The 27,722-nt window shown below is 35.4% G+C and overlaps 1 protein-coding gene across 1 annotated transcript; it reads left to right on the forward strand.

Moving 5' to 3' along the window:
- The first annotated feature begins 15,123 nt into the window (after window positions 1–15,123).
- LOC135844905 (fibroblast growth factor receptor 1-like) lies at window positions 15,124–23,950 on the forward strand. Its single transcript, XM_065363291.1, has 18 exons — window positions 15,124–15,305; window positions 16,115–16,183; window positions 16,257–16,444; window positions 16,520–16,676; window positions 17,151–17,291; window positions 17,544–17,735; window positions 17,837–17,964; window positions 20,180–20,390; window positions 20,483–20,581; window positions 20,659–20,769; window positions 21,445–21,538; window positions 21,614–21,719; window positions 21,847–22,081; window positions 22,205–22,470; window positions 22,553–22,746; window positions 22,816–22,956; window positions 23,052–23,151; window positions 23,260–23,950. The coding sequence occupies exons 1-18, from the start codon at window positions 15,275–15,277 to the stop codon at window positions 23,329–23,331; spliced, it is 2,535 nt and encodes an 844-aa protein (XP_065219363.1). The 5' UTR covers window positions 15,124–15,274; the 3' UTR covers window positions 23,332–23,950.
- Window positions 23,951–27,722: the final 3,772 nt, after the last annotated feature.

Below are 27,722 nucleotides of genomic sequence, written 5' to 3' on the forward strand. Positions count from 1 at the left end.
TTTTTATTACAATTTTTGAAATTCCAGCGGAACCCACTTTCATGCGCGGAAAAATTTTTTAGTAAAAATTAGGTACTATATCAGCATAGCAACCGGGTCCCATTCAAAAATATAGTGATTTTTACTCAGCCAAAAAATACATTCTATCTAGAATTAGGTAACATTTTTTACATATTACTCTCATAGTAAAATTTATCTACTAATCTCATAGTAAAAATCCCTATAATTATTTTTGAATGGGATCCGGTTACTATGCTGAAATAGTAAAAATTACCCATATTTTTTTTTTTCGTGTGGGTCGCGCGACACTTTCACAAAAATTTCTAAAACGGTGACCTAATTTTATGGCACAACATTCTTCAAAAATTGCCAACAACATTTTAGTCAAAACATTTTGAGTTTCTTGCAAAATTTTAACCCCATACACCGTCATCAATAGTTTCAGGAACTGAAATCGATTTTTTGGCAGTGATGTTTGAAAATTCCATGCCCCATTTCTCACAAAAAAAAAAAAAAAATTGTCGATCAAATTGGTAAAAAAGGCCAACATTTAGTTTGTATCCCGTTTTCGACCTCTTCGAGTCGATTGGTGATATTTTCGAACCGCTGTGGAGCCTCCAGCGAATTTGTAGATTTTCCAGTTTTTTGAAAAAATATTGTCAGTAGGGTGAAAATGAAATTTATCATTGTGTAGGTTAATAACTTATGTTTACGTTTCGACTTCTTCAACAACCCCTTTTGATCACTGCCCCACCCATTCAATGTTTCACATAAAAGGATTATTTTAAAGAGAGAACCAAAATGTACATAGTGTATATCTGGTACATTATATTTACAAAGTAGATACACACATGACAGATTTACAAGATACTCAATATTCATAAGTATTTTTCAACTTTATTGACACAAAGATCTACATAGGTCTATCAATGTTCCATATACAAATACCTAGGTGTTAGGTGATCAATGGTTATGAGAGTAAAAAGTACCAAAAAAAAAAAAAAAAAAAAAAAAAAAACAGAATACCTCGAGTAAAAATTAGGAATTGTTAAATTTTTCTCTATAACTTGTCTGGTTTTGCTTATACGAGTACTTACTTGCATTAATGGTTATATCGAGTGCTTGTTCAAGTGTCAACGTTGAATCTTCATCTAAAACAAACGGATATTGTTATGCTCAATTTTTTCAGAATTTTTTATACAGATGGAAGACCCTCAAAAATATTAGAAAAACTGATTTATCTGCTCACAGAGAGCAACAATTTTGATCGAAATGTTTTTTCTCACCATAATTCGTCATAGAAGACGCCCAATGAGCCCAATGACACGTTCAACCTGAACTACCATCTGGTGCGGATTGGGCCAAAAAAAAAACAACAATATGGACGAAAGCAGGACTTTAACATAGACATTCTACGCTTTTAAATAATTTCCTGTACCACAGATACTGGATTGTCCACGTGCATTAGAAAAAAAAACAGCTGATATCAGCAAAAAAATTCTGGTAAAAAATAACCCGCCTCCCTCCGTCCTGTCCGGAAACATTTACTTAACAATTATGAAAATGGAAGTTGGATTAAATTTTTTTCAAGTTACTGTTTTTCACTCCGGCCGCAGTGTGGTGCATAGAAAACAATGTAAAAGAAATGTGATTCTGAGAAATTATTGTTTCACTGGTTATACTCACAGCTCTCAAAGATAACGTCAAATTCTACATGGACAGGTCTAGGGGTTATTTCGTTGATAGCCTCACAGTCATATCTTCCTGAATCTAAGTAACTGAAATTTCTGCAAAAATGCATAAAACTAAATATTAAATACCTACGTGTACCTAACAGCAAAATCTTGCATTCTTTTTTTCATTTATATGCGCTAATTTTAAAAATCCTGATAATGTTATAGAGTTTTTGTAAATTATTAGCTTCGAAACATTCTAAATGTGTGTACCTTTTACCTACTCACCTAATCTCTAATACTTTTCCACCATTTGAAATGATATAATGATCATCATTTGTTATTACTTTATGTCCTTTCGCGAATGTGACCTTAGGAGAAGGAACACCATCCACAGGGCATGTCCAGTAGAAAGGCTCATTAGGTTTAATTACAACTGTTTGGATTGATTTGCTTTCATCCGTGATTCTAACCTGCTCAGCTGAAGAATGGCAAACAGAAATGTATTGATATTTCAAAAAACTAAATAAGATATTCGTAATGGATCTATAATCGTAACAATTTTAATACATATAATATGTGTATAGTTACAGTAATTCGTCAATTTTACCAGGTTTTATAAAAAGGTATGCCTCTTTGTACACGTATCCGTAAATATTTGAGGCGTTACAGCCGTAATTTCCAATATGAATGTCTTTCACTTCATCAATTCGAAGAATAGATTTTCCATACAGAGAGTCTATTTTATAATGTGTGTTATTGAAGAGCCATTCAGCTATGGGCTTGCCGTTGAAAATCCAGTTTAACTTTAAACCGAAACTTGAATCTCCATCTGCGGCACCGCAGTAAAATTCTGCAGATCCATTTACGGTGGTATTCATTTCTAGTGGTGTTTTGAAGAAATAGGGCTTGCCTGGAAAACAACGTGTTCCACAAGTATTCAAACTCAGCGTACAAAACTTTCCATACAGTAAGTAGGTACTTGATAGTAAAATATGTGGTCACTGTGCTCACCAATGTTTACAGTAAATTCATTCTTCTCATATATTTTGTCATTTTTGTGCACTATGCAAGTGTAATTTCCAAGGTCTTTCGGTCTGAATGAGTTTATTATAACAACGCTTCTAGATTCGACTATATGAATGTTATCCTTGGATTCTAATTTTACGCCATCTTTCTCCCACGTGATGATAGGAAATGGGCTATAAACAAGCGTGAATTATAAATCAATCCCTGTGACATTGTCAAGTCGAATTTGTCTTCTCGCCCAATTCTTCCAATATTTAGCAATAATTAATGAATAAGTATGAGATATTTGAGGAGGAAATGTGTTTAAAATACAAATTTTCACTGAAATCTGCAATTTTCAAAGTGTATTTCCAGATAGGATAGGCGAAATGGCCCTGTTCGCTGATTTGAAAAATTATGACGGATTATTATCTATTATTGGGTAGGTACTTCCAAAAAATTGCACTGTTTTCGGTTATAATTGTCAAAACATAGATTTTCTTCATGAACTTATCAAAAACGCCCTAACCCAGTTGACCACATGCTAGCAAAAAGCTAGCGTTTTATTCGCGTTTTGATAAGTTGCTAGCAATTTACTCGCTTTTTGTGGCCAGCAATAATTGTCTCGCTAAAAGTAAGCGATTTTCTTGCAGTTTTTCGCTAGCAAATTCAATTCTAGCAATTTTCGAGCTGTTTTCCAGCGACTCTCAGCTAGCTTTTACTTCAATTTAACTTGCTCGCCTTATGCTAGCGTATTACTGGCGGATACTTGCTCGCAATTCTATGCTAGGACAGTTCAAGCAATATTCTCGCATATCTCAGCTAGCTTTTACTTCACTTCATACATGCTCGCCTGATGCTAGCGTATCAGTGATGGATACTTGCTTGCAATTCTATGCCAAGAAAGTTCAAGCAATATTCTCGCATATCTCAGCTAGCTTTTGCCTCACTCTATACCTGCTCGCTTAATGCCAGCGTATCACTGACTAATATGTACCTGCTCACAGTTTTATGATAGGAAACTTCAGGTAATATTCTTGCATCTCTGAGCTAGCATTTACTTAGCCATCTGGCTCTAGAAAAATGTAAGCATATCTCTAGTTTCTGCATCTGGTGACTTGGCGTTTTCTTTGTAGTCAAATGATAGGAACGTGCTACCAGATCTTACGCATTTCTCACCAATAAACCTTTTTCTGCGTTATTTATTGTAGCAAAATGCGAGCAAGTATCTTTTCCATCCCTCAGGCGCATACAAAAATCATTAAAAATATTCCTGCATATGACAATAGGAGTAATTGCACCCCCCCCCCCCCCCCCGCCGATCTTCCGGGGCAACTTTTTTCTTTAAGGGGACAGCAAAATTTCATCAAATGGACATGGAAAGCTGTAATTTACTCTACACTCCAATTTTAACACCTTCTGAAGACGACTTCAGGTGGGTTCAAGTCATTTTAGAGCCTCCAGTAGGCTTTTGAAACTTGAAATTCCCACAACATTAATTTATCAATTGGAGTTGGCAAGCTGAAATTTACTTCGCAGGTTTCAAATGGTTTTGAAGCTTCCAGCTACTTTTAGGAAATTCCAATTTTCCAAAAAACGCCATACAACCTTCGAAAAGTCGCTGGAGGCTCCAAAACGACTTGAAATCCACAAGCAGTCGACTTCGTAGCGTATTAAAATTAGTTTGCAGAATAAATTTCGACTCTCCATCTCATTGTCAGTTTAATGAAATTTTGTGAAAATTTAAAGTTTCAAAAATCTGCTGGAGGCTCCAGTAATTTTCAAAAAGGTCGTTGGATGCTCTTAAAATGACATTAAATCCACCAGAAGTCGTTTTCAGAGGGTGTTAAAATTGGAGTGTAGAGTAAATTTCAGCTTTCCATCTCCATTTGGCATTTGATGAGATTCTGTGAAAATTTAAAGTTTCAAAAATCTGCTGGAGGCTTCAGGAATTTTCAAAAAGTCGCTGGAGGATCCAAAACGACTTGAAATTCACCAATAGTCAACTTCGTAGCGTATTGAAATTAGTTTTCAGAATAAATTTGAGCTTTACAACTTCAATTTGAGTTTCAAAAATCTGCTGGAGGCTCCAGAACTGCTCAAAACAAGTTAAAACCGTTTCCCATCGATTTGGCATGTCGAAAATAGGGTATATCCCAAATTTCAGGTTTCTTGGTCAATTTGGTAAAATTTTGATTTTTTCTCACATTTTGGCCAAAATTTGTTTTTTGAAAATTCACCAAAAATCGAAAAAGGTACTTTACCATTTGAAATTTTGACAGGTGATGAATTTTTGCATGATCTTTCGATCTACGTTTGTAAGGTTTGAAAAATTTCGTGCACGTCCTATGTTGAAACGCAAAATCTGCGATTTCGGCTGACCTTTCAATCAAAATGGCCGCCATTTTGTAAGTAAGGCCAATTTTTTTCAGCAAGTTTGCTTTAAAATGTTCCTTAGGATGTCCCCTTTAAGGAAAAAGTTGTCCCGGAGGATCGGCAGGGGGTGCAATTACTCCCATTGCCGTGGACTAAAATGTTGTTCAAATGTTTTTGAAATTTTTCATTTTCATGGTTTGTTTGATATACTTCATTTTCAAATTTTAAATTTTGACAATTTTTCTATTTAAAAAAAAACTTCATTTTTTATTTAATAAAGAGATTTTTCAACCTAAGCGCTAGCATAATGCTAGCGAATTGCTAGCGTCGATCTCTCTCATGGTATAGTTTGCTACTCTTAGATAAAGTGTGTCATCAAGTTGAATATAAGCTCAAGGTGGTATCTTGTTGAAAAGTAAGAAGAGTGACATCACTCTTCTTATACTATCCCAAGATGCTAGCGTTATGCTAGCTCTGAGCTGGGACAGTCGCCTAATTTTTGGAATTTCCTGGAAAACTACCACCTGCTTAAGGTAAACACCCAGAATTTTTAAAAATTAACTAATAGTAATTACTTTACTGATCAAAGTTTTTCTATGCTAGCAAAATGCTAGCTTCTTGCTAGCATAATTTGCGCTAGCAAATGGTGCCGGAATATGAGACACTTTTTGCAAAAATTGCTAGCAAATCAGTCGCGATTTAGTCGTATGTACGTAGCAGAATGCAGAGCAAAGTGCCAACAAAATGCTAGCTTTTTGCTAGCTTTGTGCCGGCTACGTGCTAGCTATTTGTGCGCAATTCTGCTACTCTAATGCGACCTAATCGCAACTGATTTGCTAGCATTTTTTTAAAAAAGTGTCTCAAATTCCGGCACCATTTACGCTAGCACAAAATTTGCTAGCATTTGGTCAACTGGGAATACGTATTTTTTTGTAAAAATGAACAAAAACCCAGGTAGCTAGCCAAAATTTCAAAAATTTCTGGGTATTCTGCCAAAATAATCAAAAAATCTTAATTTTTGTAAAAATTGCCAAAAATGCACCTAGGTGCATTTTTGGCAATTTGAACATTTTGTCAAGAAACAGCTGTTTCTTGACAAAATGTTCAAAAAACTTACCGCTAGAATAGTTGTCAAAAACTTCCCATTTTTGTCAAAATTGTACAAAAATTTATTTTTCAAAAAAATTATTGAAAAATTCCAAATTTTGTCAAAATTGCCAAAAAAGACGTGTTTTTTTGCCGAAATTGTCAAAAAATACATTTTTTTTGACGTTATCAAAAAAATCCCAATATTTTCTGCTGAAACGACCAAAAAACTTTGGTAGTAGCCAAAATTTTGAAAATTCCTGCTTTTGCCAAAATTATCCTAAGAACTCCTTGTTATGTTCTTGGTTAGAATTGTCTGCAAAGTGCGGTTTTTGCCTAAATTAGCAAAAAATCTCGTTTTTGTCTACTTGATTTTGATTTTGATTTGCCTATTTATGGAATCACATTTCTTCATTCGCTTTCATCTGATTTTGAACAAATTTCATGATCTAGAACAAATTTTAGATTACCTACTTTTTAGTACAATTTTGGGATTTTTTTTTCAAAGTTTTCGAATAAGTATTGGTAAGATTTGCTGAACACGTGAGTATGGTACTTTTTGGATTTGAAAAAGATTTGTTAAAATTTTTGAAAATTGAAATTGAAATTTGTATTTTTTGCAATTACTGATTCTGAGTCAAGACTTTTGAACAATTGTTGGATAATTTCCTCATTCTTGGTAACTTTTTGTAAGTTTGACTGGGATATTTTCATTTTGAGGGATTTTTTTCACCAAGTTGAAAAGAATGTGAGAATTGTAACTGAACTGCTCCGACTTCAATTCGAATTTTTTGGTATTTTTTTATTCACAGAGTTCATGAACTTACTTTCCTCCATAAATGCAGAACAACTTCACCCTGGCTCCTTTTTCAGTAATTATATTTCTTTGGCTCACGAATCGCCTTATAGGATCGCTAGGAGCAACTTTGGCAGATGATTTCTGTACATTCAACACCGTTTCACAAATTCCCTTCCTAACACAGTAACAAAATATAGGTAAATTTTTCGTCAGTCAGCATTCCAGTACATTCGTAACAACGAATCCAGAACTCACTGTCGTCCAGAAACGAAATAATAGTAATTTCCAAGCGATTCGGTATTATTCTCGGAATCATCTCTTTGTGAAATGCTCGAAAACCACAAACTACCATTTGACAATGGGATTATCTGAGGTTCCTTGTAGATTTCTTGAGGTTGATTCTTACTTGAGTATATAGACTGTTTGGTGAGAAAGATTCACAGTGTTATTTAATTGAATGTCATTGTACAAGAATTAAGTAGGTACCTACCAACATGAATTTTCTGGGGCTTACTTTTCGAATCCAGCAATTGTTTTCATCGTCCACCAAGTCCTGTGGAAGTTCGCAGCTCAGAATAAATGGCTGTCCTGCGATGGCACCCACTCTTTGTTTTTGAGTATTCTTTTGAGGTATTTCAATATACTTGACCTCAATAGAATTGGACATCGCAACACCGACTCCATTCCAGACAAAACATTGATAGCGACCTATGAAATGAAAATTATCTGTAAGTTCCCAATAGGTAGGTAGGTAGTAGGTACAAGCTCATGGTATGTGCAATGATACGAAAATAATTATGAATATTTAAAATGTTGCAATTCTTCGGCATGAGAACATCCAGAAGAATTTTTTTTAATGGTAAGTACATAGTTATTTTTGTTTCAGTTAAATCATTGAATTTTCAAATATTTGAAATTTTTATTTAGATTGTACTACTCGTATGTATATTCAAGACTAGATTGTTACTAGTGAGTACGTATTATACTTACCAGCATCATATCGCTGAGCGTTTGCTATCTTTAAGCCGTATTTATGGTCAGTTTTGGAGTATTGACCAATCAAAACGTTCTTTGAAGTAATATTTTCACTATTTTTAGTCCACCAAGAAACCCAAGGCGTTTTTCTGAAAACAAAACGTTGATAATGAGGCCTACACGTGTAATAGCAAAGAAGTTACTTCGTAGAGTACACCTGCTTTTTTCCCATTTGTTTGGGTGTTCCAAGTGCAGAATTTTTTGCCTGGTTCTCGCAAAAAAGAAAAAAAAAGTTCAATCGGCATATTTTTTTATTTACAAATAGAATCGCTTACTCCTGTGACATTTCTTGCCCTTGGGCAAGACAGGGGAGGAATATGGTTGAATCAACATAATAGGTGTAAACTTCATTATCTGGTCCGTATTCTAAAACTGGGGGCAGAAGCTGGTGTTTCTCTCGGTTTGTTGTATCGTTTTGCCCCGAGTTCGAATTAACCATTACACACAGGTAGAAAAGTAAAGAAAACTCTTTAGTCATTTTATGATTCAACGTAGTCAATTTCTATGAAAAGCGAAAGGCTTTGTCGTGACGAGAACGGGTTCCTGAAACGAACAAAACATTAACACATTCACTAATTATTTGGGCAATATTTCACCACAATGATATAATAATGTAGATGTGCTTATTCGTTTACAAAATTATGTAGGTACTTACTTTTTAAATATTCAAAAACAATGAGTGAAAACGCGAATCAAAATACATATAAAAAATCATTTCAAAACAAACTGAAATAAATTATTTTTATCAAACTTATAACCATGCAGGCACTAGATTGTGGTAGCAGTCCGTCCTATTAATCACACTCTGAAGCGAGTTGACTCCACTGCACCCTGCATCACGGAGTAAGACTGTAGCAGTAAAATAATAAAACGAAAAGTGTATAAGTTTACACGAGTGTATTCGGCTCCAGCATATAATTCGTTAGTGTGTAGATTTGGGCTTACATTATAGTTTAAACCATAGGTCTGTAGATATTCAAGATCATGCGAGACCTTGAACAAACATTTATACATACCCTCTAAATTTGAAACAGTCAATTTCACTGCTTAGCAGTCACGACATTTTGCCTTTTTAAAGCAGTAGTTTTTTTTCACTGCAAAACAATGAAACATTACTGAATTGGTCAGTCAAAATGATTTTTTACTGACCAATTCAGTAATTTTTCACTGTTTTGCAGTAAAAAAAAACTACTGCTTTAAAAAGGCAAAATGTCGTGACTGCTAAGCAGTGAAATTGACTGTTTCAAATTTAGAGAGTAAGACATATAAGAAACCTGTTTAGTGCTAAAATGAGATAAAATGTAATATGACAGTGAGTTGTGATTTGTAATGGAATTGTGGTATATCGCGAGAGCCAGTTATTTTCAAGCGTGCACAACCGTATAAGCGGGAACCAACGAGGTACCATGAAATTTTGAGAACAATATACCTACTGAATGACTCTAGAATTTTAAGAAAGACGTATTATAAATGCACTTATTGTATTCATAACAGCCTACAATGATATCGACATTGACAGTACTGTAGGTCTAGGTAATTAAGTATGGCTATATACGTAACTGAAAAAGTCTCAGCAAAAAATAAATCCAATACTAGAATTCTTCAATGGAAGGTAACGAATGTGGTTGCAATTCGACCTACATTCAAGCCCCCACCCAGTTGACCACATGCTAGCAAAAAGCTAGCGTTTTATTCGCGTTTTGATAAGTTGCTAGCAATTTACTCGCTTTTTGTGGCCAGCAATAATTATCTCGCTAAAAGTAAGCGATTTTCTTGCAGTTTTTCGCTAGCAAATTCAATTCTAGCAATTTTCGAGCTGTTTTCCAGCGACTCTCAGCTAGCTTTTACTTCACTTTAACTTGCTCGCCTTATGCTAGCGTATTACTGGCGGATACTTGCTCGCAATTCTATGCTAGGACAGTTCAAGCAATATTCTCGCATATCTCAGCTAGCTTTTACTTCACTTCATACATGCTCGCCTGATGCTAGCGTATCACTGATGGATACTTGCTTGCAATTCTATGCCAAGAAAGTTCAAGCAATATTCTCGCATATCTCAGCTAGCTTTTTCCTCACTCTATACCTGCTCGCTTAATGCCAGCGTATCACTGACTAATATGTACCTGCTCACAGTTTTATGATAGGAAACTTCAGGTAATATTCTTGCATCTCTGAGCTAGCATTTACTTAGCCATCTGGCTCTAGAAAAATGTAAGCATATCTCTAGTTTCTGCATCTGGTGACTTGGCGTTTTCTTTGTAGTCAAATGATAGGAACGTGCTACCAGATCTTACGCATTTCTCACCAATAAACCTTTTTCTGCGTTATTTATTGTAGCAAAATGCGAGCAAGTATCTTTTCCATCCCTCAGCGCGCATACAAAAATCATTAAAAATATTCCTGCATATGACAATAGGAGTAATTGCACCCCCCCCCCCGCCGATCTTCCGGGGTAACTTTTTTCTTAAAGGGGACAACAAAATTTCATCAAATGGACATAGATATAGAAAGCTGTAGTTTACTCTACACTCCAATTTTAACACCCTCTGAAGACGACTTCAGGTGGGTTCAAGTCATTTTAGAGCCTCCAGTAGGCTTTTGAAACTTGAAATTCCCACAACATTAATTAATCAATTGGAGTTGACAAGCTGAAATTTACTTCGCAGGTTTCAAATGGTTTTGAAGCTTCCAGCTACTTTTAGGAAATTCCAATTTTCCAAAAAACGCCATACAACCTTCGAAAATTCGCTGGAGGCTCCAAAACGACTTGAAATCCACAAGCAGTTGACTTCGTAGCGTATTAAAATTAGTTTGCAGAATGAATTTCGACTCTCCATCTCAGTTTGATGAAATTTTGTGAAAATTTAAAGTTTTAAAAATCTGCTGGAGGCTTCAGGAATTTCCAAAGAGTCGCTGGAGGCTCCAAAACGACTTGAAATTCACCTGCAGTACTTCGTAGCGTATTGAAATTAGTTTTCAGAATAAATTTGAGCTTTACAACTTCAATTTGAGTTTCAAAAATCTGCTGGAGGCTCCAGAACTGCTCAAAACAAGTTGAAACCGTTTCCCATCGATTTGGCATGTCGAAAATAGGGTATATCCCAAATGTCAGGTTTCTTGGTCAATTTGGTAAAATTTTGATTTTTTCTCACATTTTGGCCAAAATTTGATTTTTGAAAATTCACCAAATATCGAAAAAGGTACTTACTTTAGCACTTGAATACATCAAAGAAATCAATCTTTCAAACCAAATCTAGACAAACCCCTCAAAACTGGGCGTAAAAATCCTGGCAATTATACACGCCCAGTATAAAAAAATGTCAAAAAAAAAAAAAAAAAAAAAATTTTGACAGGTGATGAATTTTTGCATGATCTTTCGATCTACGTTTGTAAGGTTTGAAAAATTTTGTGCACGTCCTATGTTGAAACGCAAAATCTGCGATTTCGGCTGACCTTTCAATCAAAATTGCCGCCATTTTGTAAGTAATGCCAATTTTTTCAGCAAGTTTGCTTTAAAATGTTCCTTAGGATGTCCCCTTTAAGGAAAACGTTGTCCCGGAGGATCGGCAGGGGGTGCAATTACCCCCATTTCCGTGGACTAAAATGTTGTTCAAATGTTTTTGAAATTTTTCATTTTCATGGTTTGTTTGATACTTCATTTTCAAATTTTAAATTTTGACAAATTTTCTATTTAAAAAAAAAAACTTCATTTTTTATTTAATAAAGTGATTTTTCAACCTAAGCGCTAGCATAATGCTAGCGAATTGCTAGCGTCGATCTCTCTCATGGTATAGTTTGCTACTCTTAGATAAAGTGTGTCATCAAGTTGAATATAAGCTCAAGGTGGTATCTTGTTGAAAAGTAAGAAGAGTGACATCACTCTTCTTATACTATCCCAAGATGCTAGCGTTATGCTACCTCTAAGCTGGGACAGTCGCCTAATTTTTGGAATTTCCTGGAGAACTACCACCTGTTAAAGGTAAACACCCAGAATTTTTAAAAATTAATTAATAGTAATTACTTTACTGATCAAAGTTTTTCTACGCTAGCAAAATGCTAGCTTCTTGCTAGCATAATTTGCGCTAGCGTAAATGGTGCCGGAATATGAGACACTTTTTGTAAAAATTGCTAGCAAATCAGTCGCGATTTAGTCGCATGTACGTAGCAGAATGCAGAGCAAAGTGCCAACAAAATGCTAGCTTTTTGCTAGCTTTGTGCCAGCTACGTGCTAGCTATTTGTGCGCAATTCTGCTACTCTAATGCGACCTAATCGCAACTGATTTGCTAGCATTTTTTAAAAAAAGTGTCTCAAATTCCGGCACCATTTACGCTAGCACAAAATTTGCTAGCATTTGGTCAACTGGGCAGCAAGTTTTCAAATTTCTCATAGATTTCAAATCACTCTCTGGACCCTATTGACAATTTCAAGTGGCAGAATGCTAGCAACAGTGCTAGCATGACCATGCTAGCACTGGTTGCACCATTTTGAACACCTTTCCTAGCATATCTGCTAGCAATCTGTTGCCAGCACAATGCTAGGAAAATGGTACTAGCATCACGCTAGCAGCATTTTTCTAGCATTATGCTAGCGATGGTTTGCTAGCAGATATGCTAGTATAGGTGTTCAAAATGGTGCCATTGGTGCTAGCATAGTCATGCTAGCATATTTCTAGCATATGCTGGCATACAATTGGCATAATTTTAGCAGGGGGACTAGCATTATGCTAGCGTCAGTTTGCTAGCAGATATGCTAGTGCAGGTGTTCAAAATGGTGCTACTGGTGCTAGCATGATCTTGCTAGCTTTTTGCTAGCATATGCTAGCATGTGTATAATATGTATAATGCTACTAGAAGTGCATTAATTTCTTTATAAAAGAATAGGGTATTTTTTTAATTATGGTACGTTTCCCAAAAGTATCCAAAAATGGGCAATTGCCCTACAATGCTAGTTTGGAACTAGCATTGCACTAGCATCTTGTGCTAGTATAAACTGAGTGATTAGTTTGCCAACTTCACTCTTCTTAATTTAAACAGGAAACTGGATTGAGCTTATATTCGACTTGACTACATACTTCATCTAAGAGAAGTAAAGTGTATCATGATAAAGAACAACACTAGCAATTTGCTAGCATTATGCTAGCACTTGACTGCTAGCACCTGGATAAGAAGTCATTAAACAAAAATCCAGCACCATGCTAATACTTTGACTGCTAGCTTCACCAAGGTTAGAATAGCACTAGCAGTAGACTAGTGCAAGTTTACCCGTGATTGTATTTCTAGCATGTAACTAGCAGATTGCTAGCATGCCTTTTGCTAGTTCACCTCATGCTAGCATCATTACAGGGTGCTAGCAATGCACTGGCAATATGCTAGTAGTGACTGCTAGCTTTACTTGGTGGTTATGCTGCTAGCATGTAACCAGAAAATTGCTGGCCTGTCTTTTGCTAGTTCACCGCATGCTAGCATCATACCAGTTCTATGCTAGGATGAATTTTCCAATAAAATGTCTGCTGGCAAAGTGCTAAGTGCTAACACCATTCTAACTGGTAATCTGCTAGTTGATTCCATGCTAGCACCGTGCTAGTATTCTGCTACTAATGCTAGCATTCTGCTAGTAAAATTGTTGATAAGATAATTATTCTGCTAGGATTAACTAGTGTATGGCTAGTGTACTTTTTACTAGCTCATATCATGCTAGCAACATGGTAGCTTTATGCTAGGAGAAACTGCCAGCATCGCTCGGTAATTATGATGCTAGGATATAACTAGCATGTTGCTAGCATACATTGTGCTAGCTCATGTCAGGCTAGTTTTATGGTAGAATTTTGCTAGCAGGAGCTGCTGGGATCACTCGATAATTATGGTGCTAGGTTTTAACTAGCATATCCCTAGCATACATTTTGCTAGATAATCTCACATTAGCAATATGATAGCATCATGCTAGTAGGGACAACTGGCATTACTAGGTAATTATGAGGCAAGGGTTTGACTAGCACATTGCTCGCATACATTTTGCTAGCTCACCCCATGCTAGCGATATGATAGCATCATGCTAGTATGAATTGCTAGCATCACTTGGTAATTAAGGGGCAAGAGTTTAACTAGCATATTGCTAGCATGCATTGTGGTAGCTCATCTCATACTAGATATATGATAGCATTTTGCTGGCGGGAAATGCTAGCTTCATTCGGTAGTTATGTTGCTGGCATGTAGCTAGCTCATTGCTAACATACTTCTTGCTAGTTTGTATCATGCTAGTAATAAGCTGGTATTTTGCTAGCATGTTATGTTAGTTCATTTCATGCTAGCATAACGCTAGTATCATGCTAGTTTCCTGCTACTCATGCTAGGTGGGTGCTACTAATGCTAGCATTCTGCTAGTAAAATTGTCAATAGGGGAGGGGTCAAAAATGAACTCCTAAAACAGACGATTTTTTTGTTGAAAATTCTTTCAATTCGAGAACCCATACCCCCCCCTTCCCCCCTCCTCCCTGTAGCGCCTCAGTAGCTAAATATTTTTCAGATAATGAGTAACTTTCAACAAAAAATCAAATTCCTCACTGAATTTACATAAAATCCTCTGATTATTTTTTTTTGCGAGAAAATATCGATAATGGTCATCACTTTATCAGAAAATTCCAACTCACATTCCTATTAGTCGATACTTATTCTATGAATAGCGGAGTGAAACGTTTTTCATTTTTATTTTTTTAAATCCGCATTCTGCATAATATTATTATCTACAAATTAGGTACCTACGAGTTTCCGTTTAATCGATGACCTGTCCTCATTTTTTTATTTTCATCATCATTTTTACGCAGAATAAGCAAGTCATATACGTTAGGTATTCAATTTGTTTATTTCGACGAACTATTTCACATACGATAAAAAAAATGTAGATAGTAACGTATCAAAATTTTCTATTGAATTTTTGCAACTCTTTCTTTCCACGGAAAAATGAAATTGGAAATCTAGAGAGATAGCTCGCAATCAATCAGACATCCATCCGGTAAAGACCGATATGGCGACTGTCAGAGAGACCAGAATTCGACGAAACTAATCAGCAATTAGCTGATCACATACGCATGCCTTCATTTTATCAAGCGTCCATAGTACCTATCATGGAATGATGATAATACATATTGTGCTTGATTATAAAAATCACAATTTAAGTTACTACAAGTTGAAAATTATTCGCGATGCGAAAAGTCAGTCTCGTGGCTGTGTAATTTGATGGAATCACGTAGAATTAATTTTCTTTGTACCTATGTGAATTGTAAGAACTACATAAAACGAGATGACGACATCAAGATTATTCTGTTCCAAATGTAAGTAATACATACATACATGAATAATTTGATCACATTATGATTACCTATTTTTTCTAGTTTACAAGTATTGTGTACCAATCTCAACCTATTTTATTTCCCAGCTACCCTTCCCTAAAGTTTGTACAGTTTGAAAAATTTGAGCAGGGATTATCAATTTCAGGGTTACCATTAGGTATTTTTTATTTTGTTTTATATGTAGGTAAATAAATCCTACTACATATCTAAGGATTGGATACCTACATTTGATAGTACGTCTTATGAACACGCAAGTTCGGTCTTACAAGATGAAAAAAGTTGTCTCCCTATAAGTATTAAATTGAAATAAATAAATTTTTGGGCGTAAATTATTAATACATTGAATGTAGAATTTAATTTGGATTCTGCTTCAAAAAGACCCTTCTGAAATCTTTTTTAAATTTCATTACTCACAAGAATATTCCCAGAATTAATTGCGTATGAAGGGGAGGGGGTCTTTGCGTTTTAAAAAATTGTGGTGCACGTGTTACCCCACAAGAGTTGTAAAATAATTTATTTTTCGGGAGTCTAAAACAAATGTTTTATCTACTTATATTTTTTATACGTTATAGTCGAGAAAGAAAACATGTAGGTGTAGGTAAAGGTATCTACGTACTAGAGAACTGCATATGGTTAGCCAAGGGAAGTAGAGTGACGTTTTTCTACCTTAATTGAGAAAAAAGTATTCTACAACCATGTTTGTATCACAGCTACATATTATGTAGTTCTCAAAAGAAAAATTAAGCACTTCGTTATATTACCTACTTGATCCTCACAACATGAATTTACAGCAGGGATGGTCTTTGCCTTGGAAATTATTATCATAACTTGCTCATCAGTAATCTGTCAAGATACATTAGGTGAGATTTTTATTTTTTTCTCTATATACTTTTCCAAGAACGTGAAAATAATTTTTTTCAATAACCATAAAAGGAATTTCAGTGAGCATTGAAGAAAAGACGATGGATTGCTATGATGAATTTGTTGAATTTTGCCCGTTCACACAAGAAAGAAGTTCAACAAAATGGTATCGTTTATCAGTGGAACAACTGAAAAAAATACCCCATAATTCATTAGAGCAATTACATAAATACCAAGTTACGGAACCATTCTTTGTAACAGTAAGTACCTGAAAATCAAAGTTACCAAATACTTACATTAATGTTTTCAAAATCTGAAATTACTGATTTACGCAGGGCATTATTCTTGATCGTGATATGGGTAGTACACATATAAGCCTTAGAATGCGCTTTCTAACAATGGACGATATCGGAATGTATTCATGCTTGCATTGGTCAGAAAAAACAGGTATAGAGGTGATTCGCCGCATTCAATTACGAGTAAAATGCGAAGGTATGTAACTAAGTCTTATTCACCAAGGTTTAAAATTCACAATTAGATAAAGCGTGTACAGAAGTACCGGAGCACTAAGCACCACTGAAAAAGTTTGGTGTGAATAGTATCTATTTTAGCTAGTTATAGCGAATAACAGCTATAATATCTAATGCACAAGTTAGGTATATTGCAAAACTGCACGTTTGACGTTTCACAAGGGTCCAAAGGTTTCAAAATTTCGATTTTTGGTCAGTTCCTTCCATTTATAGAAAATAAAAAACGCTGGTAAAGTATTTCTTAGGTAGCAAAATTTCGGAAGATTTGTCAAAAATGGGGCAGAAAATGCAATGAAGCCTTCCTTCTCATGAAATTCAAATGTTATGAATCGTTTTTGTTGGCATGTTTGCTCAGTTAAGAACTTGAACTACGTTTATCTGTGAATTCTAGGTAGGTACCTAATGAAAATTAACTAGGGTTACCTGTGCATTTTAGGTGATGAGAACAAAAATCATATAAAACGGAATGAGGAAGAAATCCAGAATGCCCGGGCACGGCCTTATATATTGCTGATGGTAGCTCACATGTTAACAGATCCAGACCGACACAATCTACTGTTATGCAGTATGATCAGAGGTTAAGTAGCTACAAAAACCAAACACGAAGGTTACGCCGTCTTATTTGACCATGCCACTTTTTTTTATTGCTGACACTAGAATATACACCGTAAAAATTATCGAATACGACGATCTTGGTGTGACTTCTAGTGACAGTGAAAAAATAATAAAATAAAAATAATTAATAACGCGGCAATCTAGTAAGACAGTGTAACCAATAAACAAAAAATCTGCCAACTAACATCTTTCTGAACAAAATTTCACCACACAGGATATCCGGAACCAAATAATATTAGTTATATTGAAAATAATAAAAATCATCCTAACTATTTTACGGATGATTGGGGAAATCCATGTATGAACATTTCAAAACCCGATTCAAAAAAGCTATCAAATTATACTAACATCATATGCAATACAAATGGGTGTATTAATGATACTTTCAACAACGTAAACTTTACTGGTGAGTAAGTTTATGATTACAATGTACTGAAATTTTGAACATTTAATACGTCTGTGGATGCAATATCTACCTAATATATGTATATTCATTATTGTACATAGAAAAAGACACAGCTGAGCTGGAAATACTTTCGCATCAAAATATATACATATGCTGTTATTCTTCATCAATAAGTGGGAATAATTCACGATGGGTACTCTATGAGAATGGAAAAGAAACGATTGTCTCAGTAAGATCATTTTTTTAATATAGATACAATACACAATAATAAATTGAACATACTTACAAGGGAGGTGCCCCAGGTGACATGCACCGATTCAAATGATTCTTGCACCATTGGATAGAGGATATCGAACATAGTCTACCACAAAATTTTCAGCTGCTGAAGTTGATATTTCGATTTTTCAGAGCAATTTTTCGATTTTCACATAGCAATTTTGAAAAATTGGCCAGAAGTAGTCGGCGGAGGTCGCATACCGAAACCTCCCATTTTATTTGGGCATTTCAATACTTATGATAAGACTAGCCCATGGTGAAATTTTCAGCTGCTGAAGTTGATATTTGACCCTTCCAGGGCGATTTTTCCATTTTCACAATTGCTATGTGAAAATCGAAAAATTGCTCTGAAAAATCGAAATATCAACTTCAGCAGCTGAAAATTTTGTGGTAGACTATGTTCGATGTCCTCTATCCCATGGTGCAAGAATCATTAAAATCGGTGCATGTCACCTGGGGCACCTCCCTTATTAGTATGTAGAATAGATACCATGAGTAGGTATATCTCGTAGTTTAATGGTATGTCACGAGTCCAAAATTGCACAATTCGGACAATTTCCTTAAGCACAACTTTGTCAAAAATCTTTTCAAATGCAATAGAAGCTAGGGTAACAAATATACTAAACCAAGGGCAAACTTGGGAGCAGGCAGGTTTTAGGAGAAATTTCTCAACCGTTGGTCATCTCCACACCATCAACCAGCTCATCCAAAAATGCAGTGAACACCAGGTTGAGGTCCACTTCGCCTTCATAGACTTTGCAAAGGCTTTCGATTTACTACGTCACAATTTTATGCTAAAGGCTCTAGTTAATCAGGGTGTACCAATAGTGTTAGTAAAATTGATCCAGAGTATGTACAAAAATCTAAAAGCAAAGATAGTTACAGATAGAACAGGTGACTACTTCAGTGTGGAAAGAGGAGTTAAGCAAGGGGACCCTCTCTCATCTGTATTGTTCAATGCGGTAATACTGGAAATTTTCAAAAATATGGCGTGGGATGATAGGGGACTTCTGATTAATGGAGAGCAACTAAATCACCTTCTTTTTGCAGACGATGTAGTTTTAGTAGCCAACAGTATCGAGGAACTAGAACAGATGATGTGGGAACTGAACGAGTCAGCAAAAATAGCAAGGCTTCAAATAAACTTTGATAAGACAAAAATTCTAACAAAAAATTTTGATAAAAAGATAAAAATAGAGAATACAGAAATCGAAAAAGTACCTGAAACGATTTACCTTGGGCAGCTAATAGCTTTTGATGACAGTACTGAAAAAGAAGTAAATAGGCGTATTACACTAGCATGGAAAAAATATTGGACTTTAAAAAATATTTTTAAAGGACCTTTTCAAAACTGCCACAAAAGCCAACTCTTCAATGCATGCGTCCTGCCCACTTTGACATATGGTTCTCAAACTTGGACATTAGCTAAAAAAATTATGAAGAAAATAGAAACTACTCAGAACTCTATAGAAAGATCAATGCTGCACATCAAAAAAAGGATTAAAACAATAAAATTAAAATTAAAGAACAACATGATCTGTAAGCACTGGGTTAGAAGAAACAAGTGGAAGTGGGCAGGGCATGTGAGTAGGTTGAAAGACAATAGATGGACATATCGGATCACCTTCTGGTTTTTAGGGCACAAGCTTAGAAAGCAAGGTGGGCAGAAGGCGAGGTGGACTGATGACCTTGATGAATTTCTTAAGCACAAGCTGTATCACAGGGTAGCTCAAGATAGGAACGAATGGGGTAGGCTACAAGAATCCTTTGCCCAGTTTTGGGCCTAGCGTGAGTTTGGCAAAGTAGCAGATTTTATGTTCTCTTTTTTCTGCTCAAATGATTGTAAATAATTCTACTACAAAACACGTTAATAATAAAGGATTATGTTATGTTATGTTATGTTAAATAATGTTCATAACAGAGAAGAACAGTGAAAAGTAACAAGTCACACTCGTCAAGAATTCTCTTTCTTCTTTGCTTTCAAAACAAACATTTTTCTTAATCAACAAAGAAAAACAAATGTATTTTGAGCTCTCGAATTATTAGCGAAGGAGTGAAGTATGTAAGGTAGCATTTTACTCTTAATGTTAAGACCAAAAAGAAGTAGGTGTTCTAGCACTTCAATTCATAGTATAGGTACATAATATAATTTCTATTAAAATCGCCAGGAATCAAGAGTTGATCGAAAAAGGCCAGTTTGTCAGAGTGTGAGACTTGCAGGCACATATAAAAAAGAAAGGCTGATGGACACCGAATGGCAGACGATTTGTACATACCATGTGAAAATCATCGGTAATGTCACAACGATTATACCATCCACAACCACCCTTAATCATTTTTCAACCAACCAGACTTCAACCACAACTGAAAACATTCTGGGTACGGTTCCTTTCAATAATGGTACCTAATTCATATTTTCAATATTACCTACTTGGCGATAAAAGGTATATAGGTATCTATGCGAATTTCAGAAACACGGAATGTGAAGTTCAACTCATCCGCAATCATCCGCAATAATTTCTCAACCAACCAGGCTATAACCACAACTGCAAATATTATCTCTAATGATGGTAATTGACGTTTTCAATAGATAGTACATACTTGTTGATAAAAGGTACAGGTAGGTACCTATATTTTTGAATTTCAGAAACACGAAATGTGAAATTCAACTTATCCACAATCATCTTCAATAACTTTTCAACCAACCAGGCTACAACCACAACTGAAAATATTCTCGGCGCTGTTCCCTCCAATTATGGTAATTGACGTTTTCAAGTATTATGTACGTACTTGTCGTACCTATGTACATGATGATGAAAGGTATACTTACTTACGCGAATTATAATAATTTGATGTAGGTATCCCACGTCAACATGACTCGATTTGCAAATTGACCCCCTCTCATCCTGCCATTCACTACTACAAAAATTTATGACAAATTTGAAATCTACCGCCCTCGAAACATACAAATCAATGTGACACTCGTTTACTTATATATGATGTATGGCTCAAATTTCAAATTTACCCTCACTTATACCCCCATCCACATCCCTAGAAAATCTTTTTGTCAAGATCGAAAACAACTCTAGTTTAGAAAAATAGGTTCTAGACATCTAATTTTGGCTTTTTTAAAGGTTGGGATGGAGGAAGGGAGTCTCAGATCACTGCTCAGAACCAATTTTCTTTCTGCTACGAACCATTACCCCTTTTGCAAAGAATACTTACCTACTGGTTTGTAGGAAATGTGCAGAAGTTTTGAGAAAATAGTTGGAAAACTATTTTCATGTTTTTTCACTGTAAGTAGGTACATAAGTAGGTACATTCTGTATTCACACATTTTACATATGCTCACATTTTTCACAACAAGAAAAGAATACCTACTTTATCTTGACAAATATGATTTGTTTTCTATGCCTTTTCATCTTTGGAGAAGGTGTTTCTACCGTCAAAATACTGGTCACCATATTCATAATAATATCACTATTCACAATGATAATTGGTGCTGGTTTTTTCTGCAAATACAAGAGGTCAGTGAATTACAATATCCCTTCCATATTAGATAGACATTTCATTTTTAAAACGCTAACGCGTAGAATTTACAGGGAAATGAAAAAACGAGAAACAGAAATTGCAAACATGACACGACTGGTGAAAAAGATCATTGTTCAAAAACAAATCGACATTGATGAAAATTCTGAAGATATTTTGGTATTTATATGCTGTATTCACATGAATATACACGTTACACTTTACCTAATGATGCCTAATAGGTATATCTCCATAAAGTTATATGATTCAAAATGACTAATGAGATCATCTTATTTCTAATCATTAGAATATGCCAGTTGTTTCAATTCAACATTTGAAAAGCGATCTAATAACAAGTGGGATGGTAACCAATGCAGAGTATGAAATGGCAGTCGATGAACGCTGGGAATATCCCCGACAAAACCTGCACATTATGCATACTTTGGGTGAAGGCGAATTTGGAAAGGTTGTTCAAGCTGAAGCAAGTAACATTTTAGAACAAGTAAGCGGAATTACAATTGTGGCAGTGAAAATGCTCAAAGGTTAGTCATTTGAAAGCTATAAATCAACATAAATCAATCTATAGTCAAATATATACATATAATACCTACCACAATTATGTAGAGGTTTGAATAATATGTAATTAATTTTCTTAAATATTTCAGACAACCATACTGACTCAGATATGATCGATTTAGTATCCGAAATGGAGGTACTGAAACTACTCGGAAATCACCCAAACATCCTCCGACTCCTTGGCTGCTGTAGCCAAGGAGGACCCTTGCTTGTAATCACAGAATTCGCTCACAATGGAAACCTGAAAAATTTCCTACAAAAATACCGTCATCAATCCACTAAACCTACAGAAATCACTCTTTTGACTTATGCTCGTCAAATTGCTGAGGGCATGACTTATATGGCTGCTATGAAGGTATGTTAACCTTAATAATTCATCAAAAAGCAACAAATTGTGCGATTTCCAGAAGAGTATACTCGTTGTTCATAATTCATAGTGCATTCACCGAGATTTAGCGGCTCGAAACATTCTTGTAACAGCCGACCACATGATGAAAATAGGTGATTTTGGCCTCGCCAGAAATATCAGAAGTGCAGAATACTACAGAAAAACCACACAAGGTAGACTTCCTATAAAATGGATGGCACCTGAAACTTTATTTGATGACAAATACTCATTGAAATCTGACGTGTAAGTAAAGCCAACAAAGAACCCTGTTTAAATAAGATGCTTTACTATTGATGTTTTATCTAACTACAGGTGGTCGTATGGAGTACTATTATGGGAAATTGTAAGCTTTGGGCAGAATCCATACCCTTCCATTAAAACCTTCGCCGGGGTGATTCAAGTTTTAAACCAGAATTGTCGGCTGGAGAAGCCCCAAAACACATCAACAGATGTGTAAGTACTCACATCAAAAAACACTTTCCTAAAATTGCTTAGTGGAAATAAACTGCATGAAGTTACTTATGAAAGCAAGATGCAATTTATTCCAGGTACAATTTGATGCTGGATTGTTGGGAATATGAAGCCAAACGGCGTCCAAATTTCTCAACAATTGTTGAACGCATAACCGAGTTATTGGATAATATAGAGGTATGTGTAATGTGCCAAGTACATTCCTACACAGCATAATATCGTTGATCAACTTTCAATAATTTATAATTTGTTGTGTTTTATTTGGAAATGCTGGTGGTCAACCAGTCCGATTATTTAGAAAATTCTGATCAATTTGAATTAAGAAGCTTAATTAATACGACAGACTCCATTGAATAATTTTTGTATGAAATTACCACAAACTTCATTCACCCGTTAGAGTCTCACGAAATTGGACTTTTCTCCAGCTATTTCCAATTGCTCCTGAAGGCTTTATAATCAACCTTGGCAACAGAAAATTTGATTTTATGATAAGTTCGAATTTCCAAATCGATTGGTGTTGGTGAATCACAAATCCGAGGTGACAAGTTCAGATTTTCAGAAACTGTATCTTTTTGTGTATAAATTTTTTTTCGTTTATATAGGTACCTACCTATTTATATTTGTTTAAATAAAGTTATATGTATTACCTTATTTATTTTTAGAAATTTATTCATTTTGTTATTAATTTACGAAATACTAATGATATTTTCATTTATTTATGTGTACTTATATATGTAGTAAGTAATCAATTTCAACGTTGGAACTCTAGTTTAATTTTAAAAATTATTTTTACATAAATTGATTTAATTTATAGGCAAGTACATACCTACTTAAAATAGAATCATCAGAGATTTTCTATCATATTAAATTGAATTAAAAATCGAGTAAATTTATAAAATTTATTGAATTTAGGAGTCTGTATCTACCTTATAATTTCTTACGGAAGATTTTAGCACTTTTTATAGGTATTCTAATGATTGAATCTTTCATAGGCACCTATGCATTATTAGATATGGGTAATCAATTTGAATAAAATAAAATTTCTCAAATTTCAAAAAATTCCAAAATCATCAATTTTTACATAAAATTACTCAAAACGTTGCGTACCATCTTGAAGTCGACCCTCCAACCTCTCCTATTAATTGCAACTATTTTCGGACCAATCTGATGCCTCCAGCAAATTTTGGCATTTCTCTAGCAATTTCAAATCACTCACAATATTGCCTCAAAAACGACAGGGTAATTTTATCTCAATACTGCGAAGAATGAAGATGTACCCTTGAGTCTGTCATGACTGGAAGTATTGCTCCATAAATTAACGGCTTCGGAGCTATTTTGAAATTACTGGAGAAAAAACAACGTCAGCTTGAGGCTTCAGATAGGTTGAAAGTGGCGGCAATTGATTCGAGAAGTCAATTTTGGTATACAAATCAAGTTTCCAATTTTTATCTCCATGTTTGCTCTTTTTGAAGAAAATAAATATCCTCATGAGCTAAATTCCACCAAAAATAGTTTTCGACAGCTGAAAATTTGATTCATGGATAGGTTTGGGTGACATAATATTATGCTCTTTCAATGAACAAAATTTCAATCATGCACCGTGACCCTGTTTCAAAATTATTTCAAGGTGACAATTTTGAACAAAACTCAACAGTGCAAGGTTCTACACAACGATACGATTTACTCAACAGACTGTTGTTTTCGAATACAACGCCTGATTGCTTTTCATTGCGAACCTATATAATCGAAACATCGGCGGCAAACAAGCACAGGAGGGCCGAGGAGGAGACCAATTTATAAAAAGAAATCCATTAATGTAAAATCCGGTCACCACGCCTACGTCGGCAATAATATTCATTAAACAGGACGAATATCGAATTGAAAATCGGCTTAAGTGTTTAGTTGAGGAGGTTTTGACGACGTCGTCGTCGTCCTCGTCGTCGTCGCTGTCGCTACCGCAGCAGTCGTCGTGCAATTAACCACGCGCAAAATTTCATAACATCAATGGGGACGATTTCTTCGCTCTTTATTCCTCCTCCCTCACCCCTCCTCCCCACAACACTTGCAGCAACAGTACGTAAGTAGCAGCGGGAAAAGAATGAACAGAAGAAAAAAAAAATAACAATCGAAATAATGGCGCGTTTGTGTCTTATTATTGGCAAATGTGTCCAATAAGGTCATACCATTCGTCTTGGAAGATACACAAAAACAAACTAGACAAGTTCGAGCTTGGTCAGGACCCTTTTTTCTCTATGCTTCTTTCTCTCTTTCTGTGTTTACTCTGTTCACCACACACAACTGCGTTTTTTTTCTATCGTTCTTTCCTTCTCTCTCTCTCTGTTTCGCCGCAGCATGAATTTAAGAAGAAAAACTCTCATATACCATCGAATCGAATAGAATACGATATCTCTCGCGCGTATACCAATAAAAATAAATGACAATAAATCAACGATAAGCAAATGTAATATATTTCCAACCAAGACCGAACACCGAGACACAACTCTTGCCACGTCCACGTCGTCGTCGTACTCGTCCCTTTGGTGAAGCTCAGATCGTGAGTTCTCTGCATGGCTCCTGCATACTATTCGCATATACAACCACATAAAGTACAATGCACAATACTTTGCAAAGCAACGAGAATATAAGGAGAACATGGCACTAGTATATGGTACACAGTGAAGGGAACAGCAACGTACGTATTTTGCGCTACGATGGTTTTCGCTGCCGGGCCCAGCAGCACCACCATCCTCCATCGAGACGTTAATACGTACCATTTGGCAGGTCTGTAGGAAATAACATTAATTTTCGAAATAATAACGTTAAAGTCAAATATATTACGCGATAGCTGTCAAGTTCATTTAAATGTAATGCGAAGCTGTATTTCTTTTGAACCTCGGCGCTGACCGTAAGTAATTCCTACATTTAATCCCGCGCCGCGGCACCTTTATCAATGCCACGCTGCCGCACACGCGAGCCAATCCATTTGCGAAATGAGCAAAAACTAGATTAATCTTGTTTGCCGAGTAAAAATCAATACGCAATCGAGTTTTCCGAGTAATGCACCTCGTACCCACCCCCCTCCCCTCTCGTAGCCCAGCCCAGCACCCTCCGAGATTTGATGGAAGTGGCGGTAGTGACGAGTTTTTTCCACCACATCATTTTTCCCTGGCATATTTATATGTACTATAGTATAATCAAACCAGACCTTTCTGTTGGTTTTTTTTTTGGCCCTAGTCGTCTTTCTATCTTTATTTTACTATTTGGCAGCGATATGGTGAAATTTCTCTTTCTCTCTTTCGGTTTTTACAACTGCAGAGCCATTGTCCGTCCATATACGTCTGTCTATATTCGTTCATCTTTCAGTGTTGCTATGTATTTCTATACACATGCGAACTGCATTAGACACACAGTGTTTGTATAATACTGCATAGAACTGCTAAAAGACTGCATATTATACTACCTAAATCCGTTTCTCCCACTATATATGCACTATACGATATAGCGGGCATTACTCCAAATTCATAGCTTTGTTAGTACGATTGCGATGTATCGTGTACGTTTATCCAGCTCGGAAATGGAAAAAAATGAAATAAATTTGGAGTGCATGCAGCCGCAACGTCTTTGAGAAAAATGAATGAAGAAAAGGAGAGTAGCATTGTAAAGGATTACCTACTAAAGAGAAGAGATGAGTTTACCAATGCCTTTTATTGTATGAACAACTCGCTGGGATTTTCGATATCAATCAGATTTCTCACCATGATTTTGCAATTCCGTGGTGAGGTCTCGTCTGTGAACTAGTGGTCTGACAGCCAAAAGTCGCCAAATTTTTCAATATTGAGAACATAATATTACATTGTACCTACCTACAAAAAAAAAAAATCAGCTGTTCAAATTTTTATTAGTAAACAAGCGAAGTGATCTACTTGAAACTCAAGGTAATTTACCAAAAAATTACGGCCACCAAAAAAAATTTGCAGTAACTACATTAAGCATAGTTTGTAACTTACCCCCCCCCCTTTATCAACGGTTCATAGACAAATCAAAAGTAGATACTTTATCGCGAAAATTATCTGTGATATACCGTTAATACTTACCAACTATTAGTGGTGATTAATTATTCTGAAAATTATCAGTCATTGGCCAACAATTACCAGTCATCATATGTACACAAAACATATCGGTAATTTACCTGGAAATTACTTGTAATTTACCAGGAAGTTACCAGTAATTTACCTGGAAATTACCAGTAATTCACCAGGAAATTACCAGTTTTTTACCTGGAAATTATCAGTAATTTACCTGGAAATTACCAGTAATTTACCTGGAAATTACCAGTAATTTACCTGGAAATTACCAGTACTTTACCTGGAAATTACCAGTAATTTACCTGGAAATTACCAGTAATTTACCTGGAAATTACCAGTAATTTACCTGGAAATTACCAGTAATTTACCTGGAAATTACCAGGAATTTACCATGAAATTACCAGGAATTTACCAGGAAACTACTGGTAATTTACCAGAAATTACAAAAAAATACCTGTAATTTACCAGAAGTTACCCGTAATTTATGAGAAGTTACCCATAATCTACCATAAATTACCTTTAATTTACCAAAAATTACCCGTAATTGACCAGAAATCACCCGTAATTTACCAGACTAAGTTACTCATAATTAGAGCTGTGGGATCACAATGGCCTTGAAACTAAAAATTTTTTTTTCTTGATCAGGAAACCTAAAAAAAAGTC

Source organism: Planococcus citri, chromosome 4 (assembly GCF_950023065.1).
Source record: "Planococcus citri chromosome 4, ihPlaCitr1.1, whole genome shotgun sequence".
Classification (NCBI taxonomy): Eukaryota; Metazoa; Arthropoda; class Insecta; order Hemiptera; family Pseudococcidae; genus Planococcus; species Planococcus citri.

What these genes read in the sequence shown, in the direction of transcription:
- LOC135844905 (XM_065363291.1), top strand. Translation starts at nt 15,275, where the DNA reads ATGACGACATCAAGATTATTCTGTTCCAAAT. An exon ending in GGCAGTGAAAATGCTCAAAG is followed by an intron (nt 22,082 to 22,204) that starts GTTAGTCATTTG and finishes TAAATATTTCAG; the next exon opens with ACAACCATACTGACTCAGAT. An exon ending in CAAAACACATCAACAGATGT is followed by an intron (nt 22,957 to 23,051) that starts GTAAGTACTCAC and finishes AATTTATTCCAG; the next exon opens with GTACAATTTGATGCTGGATT.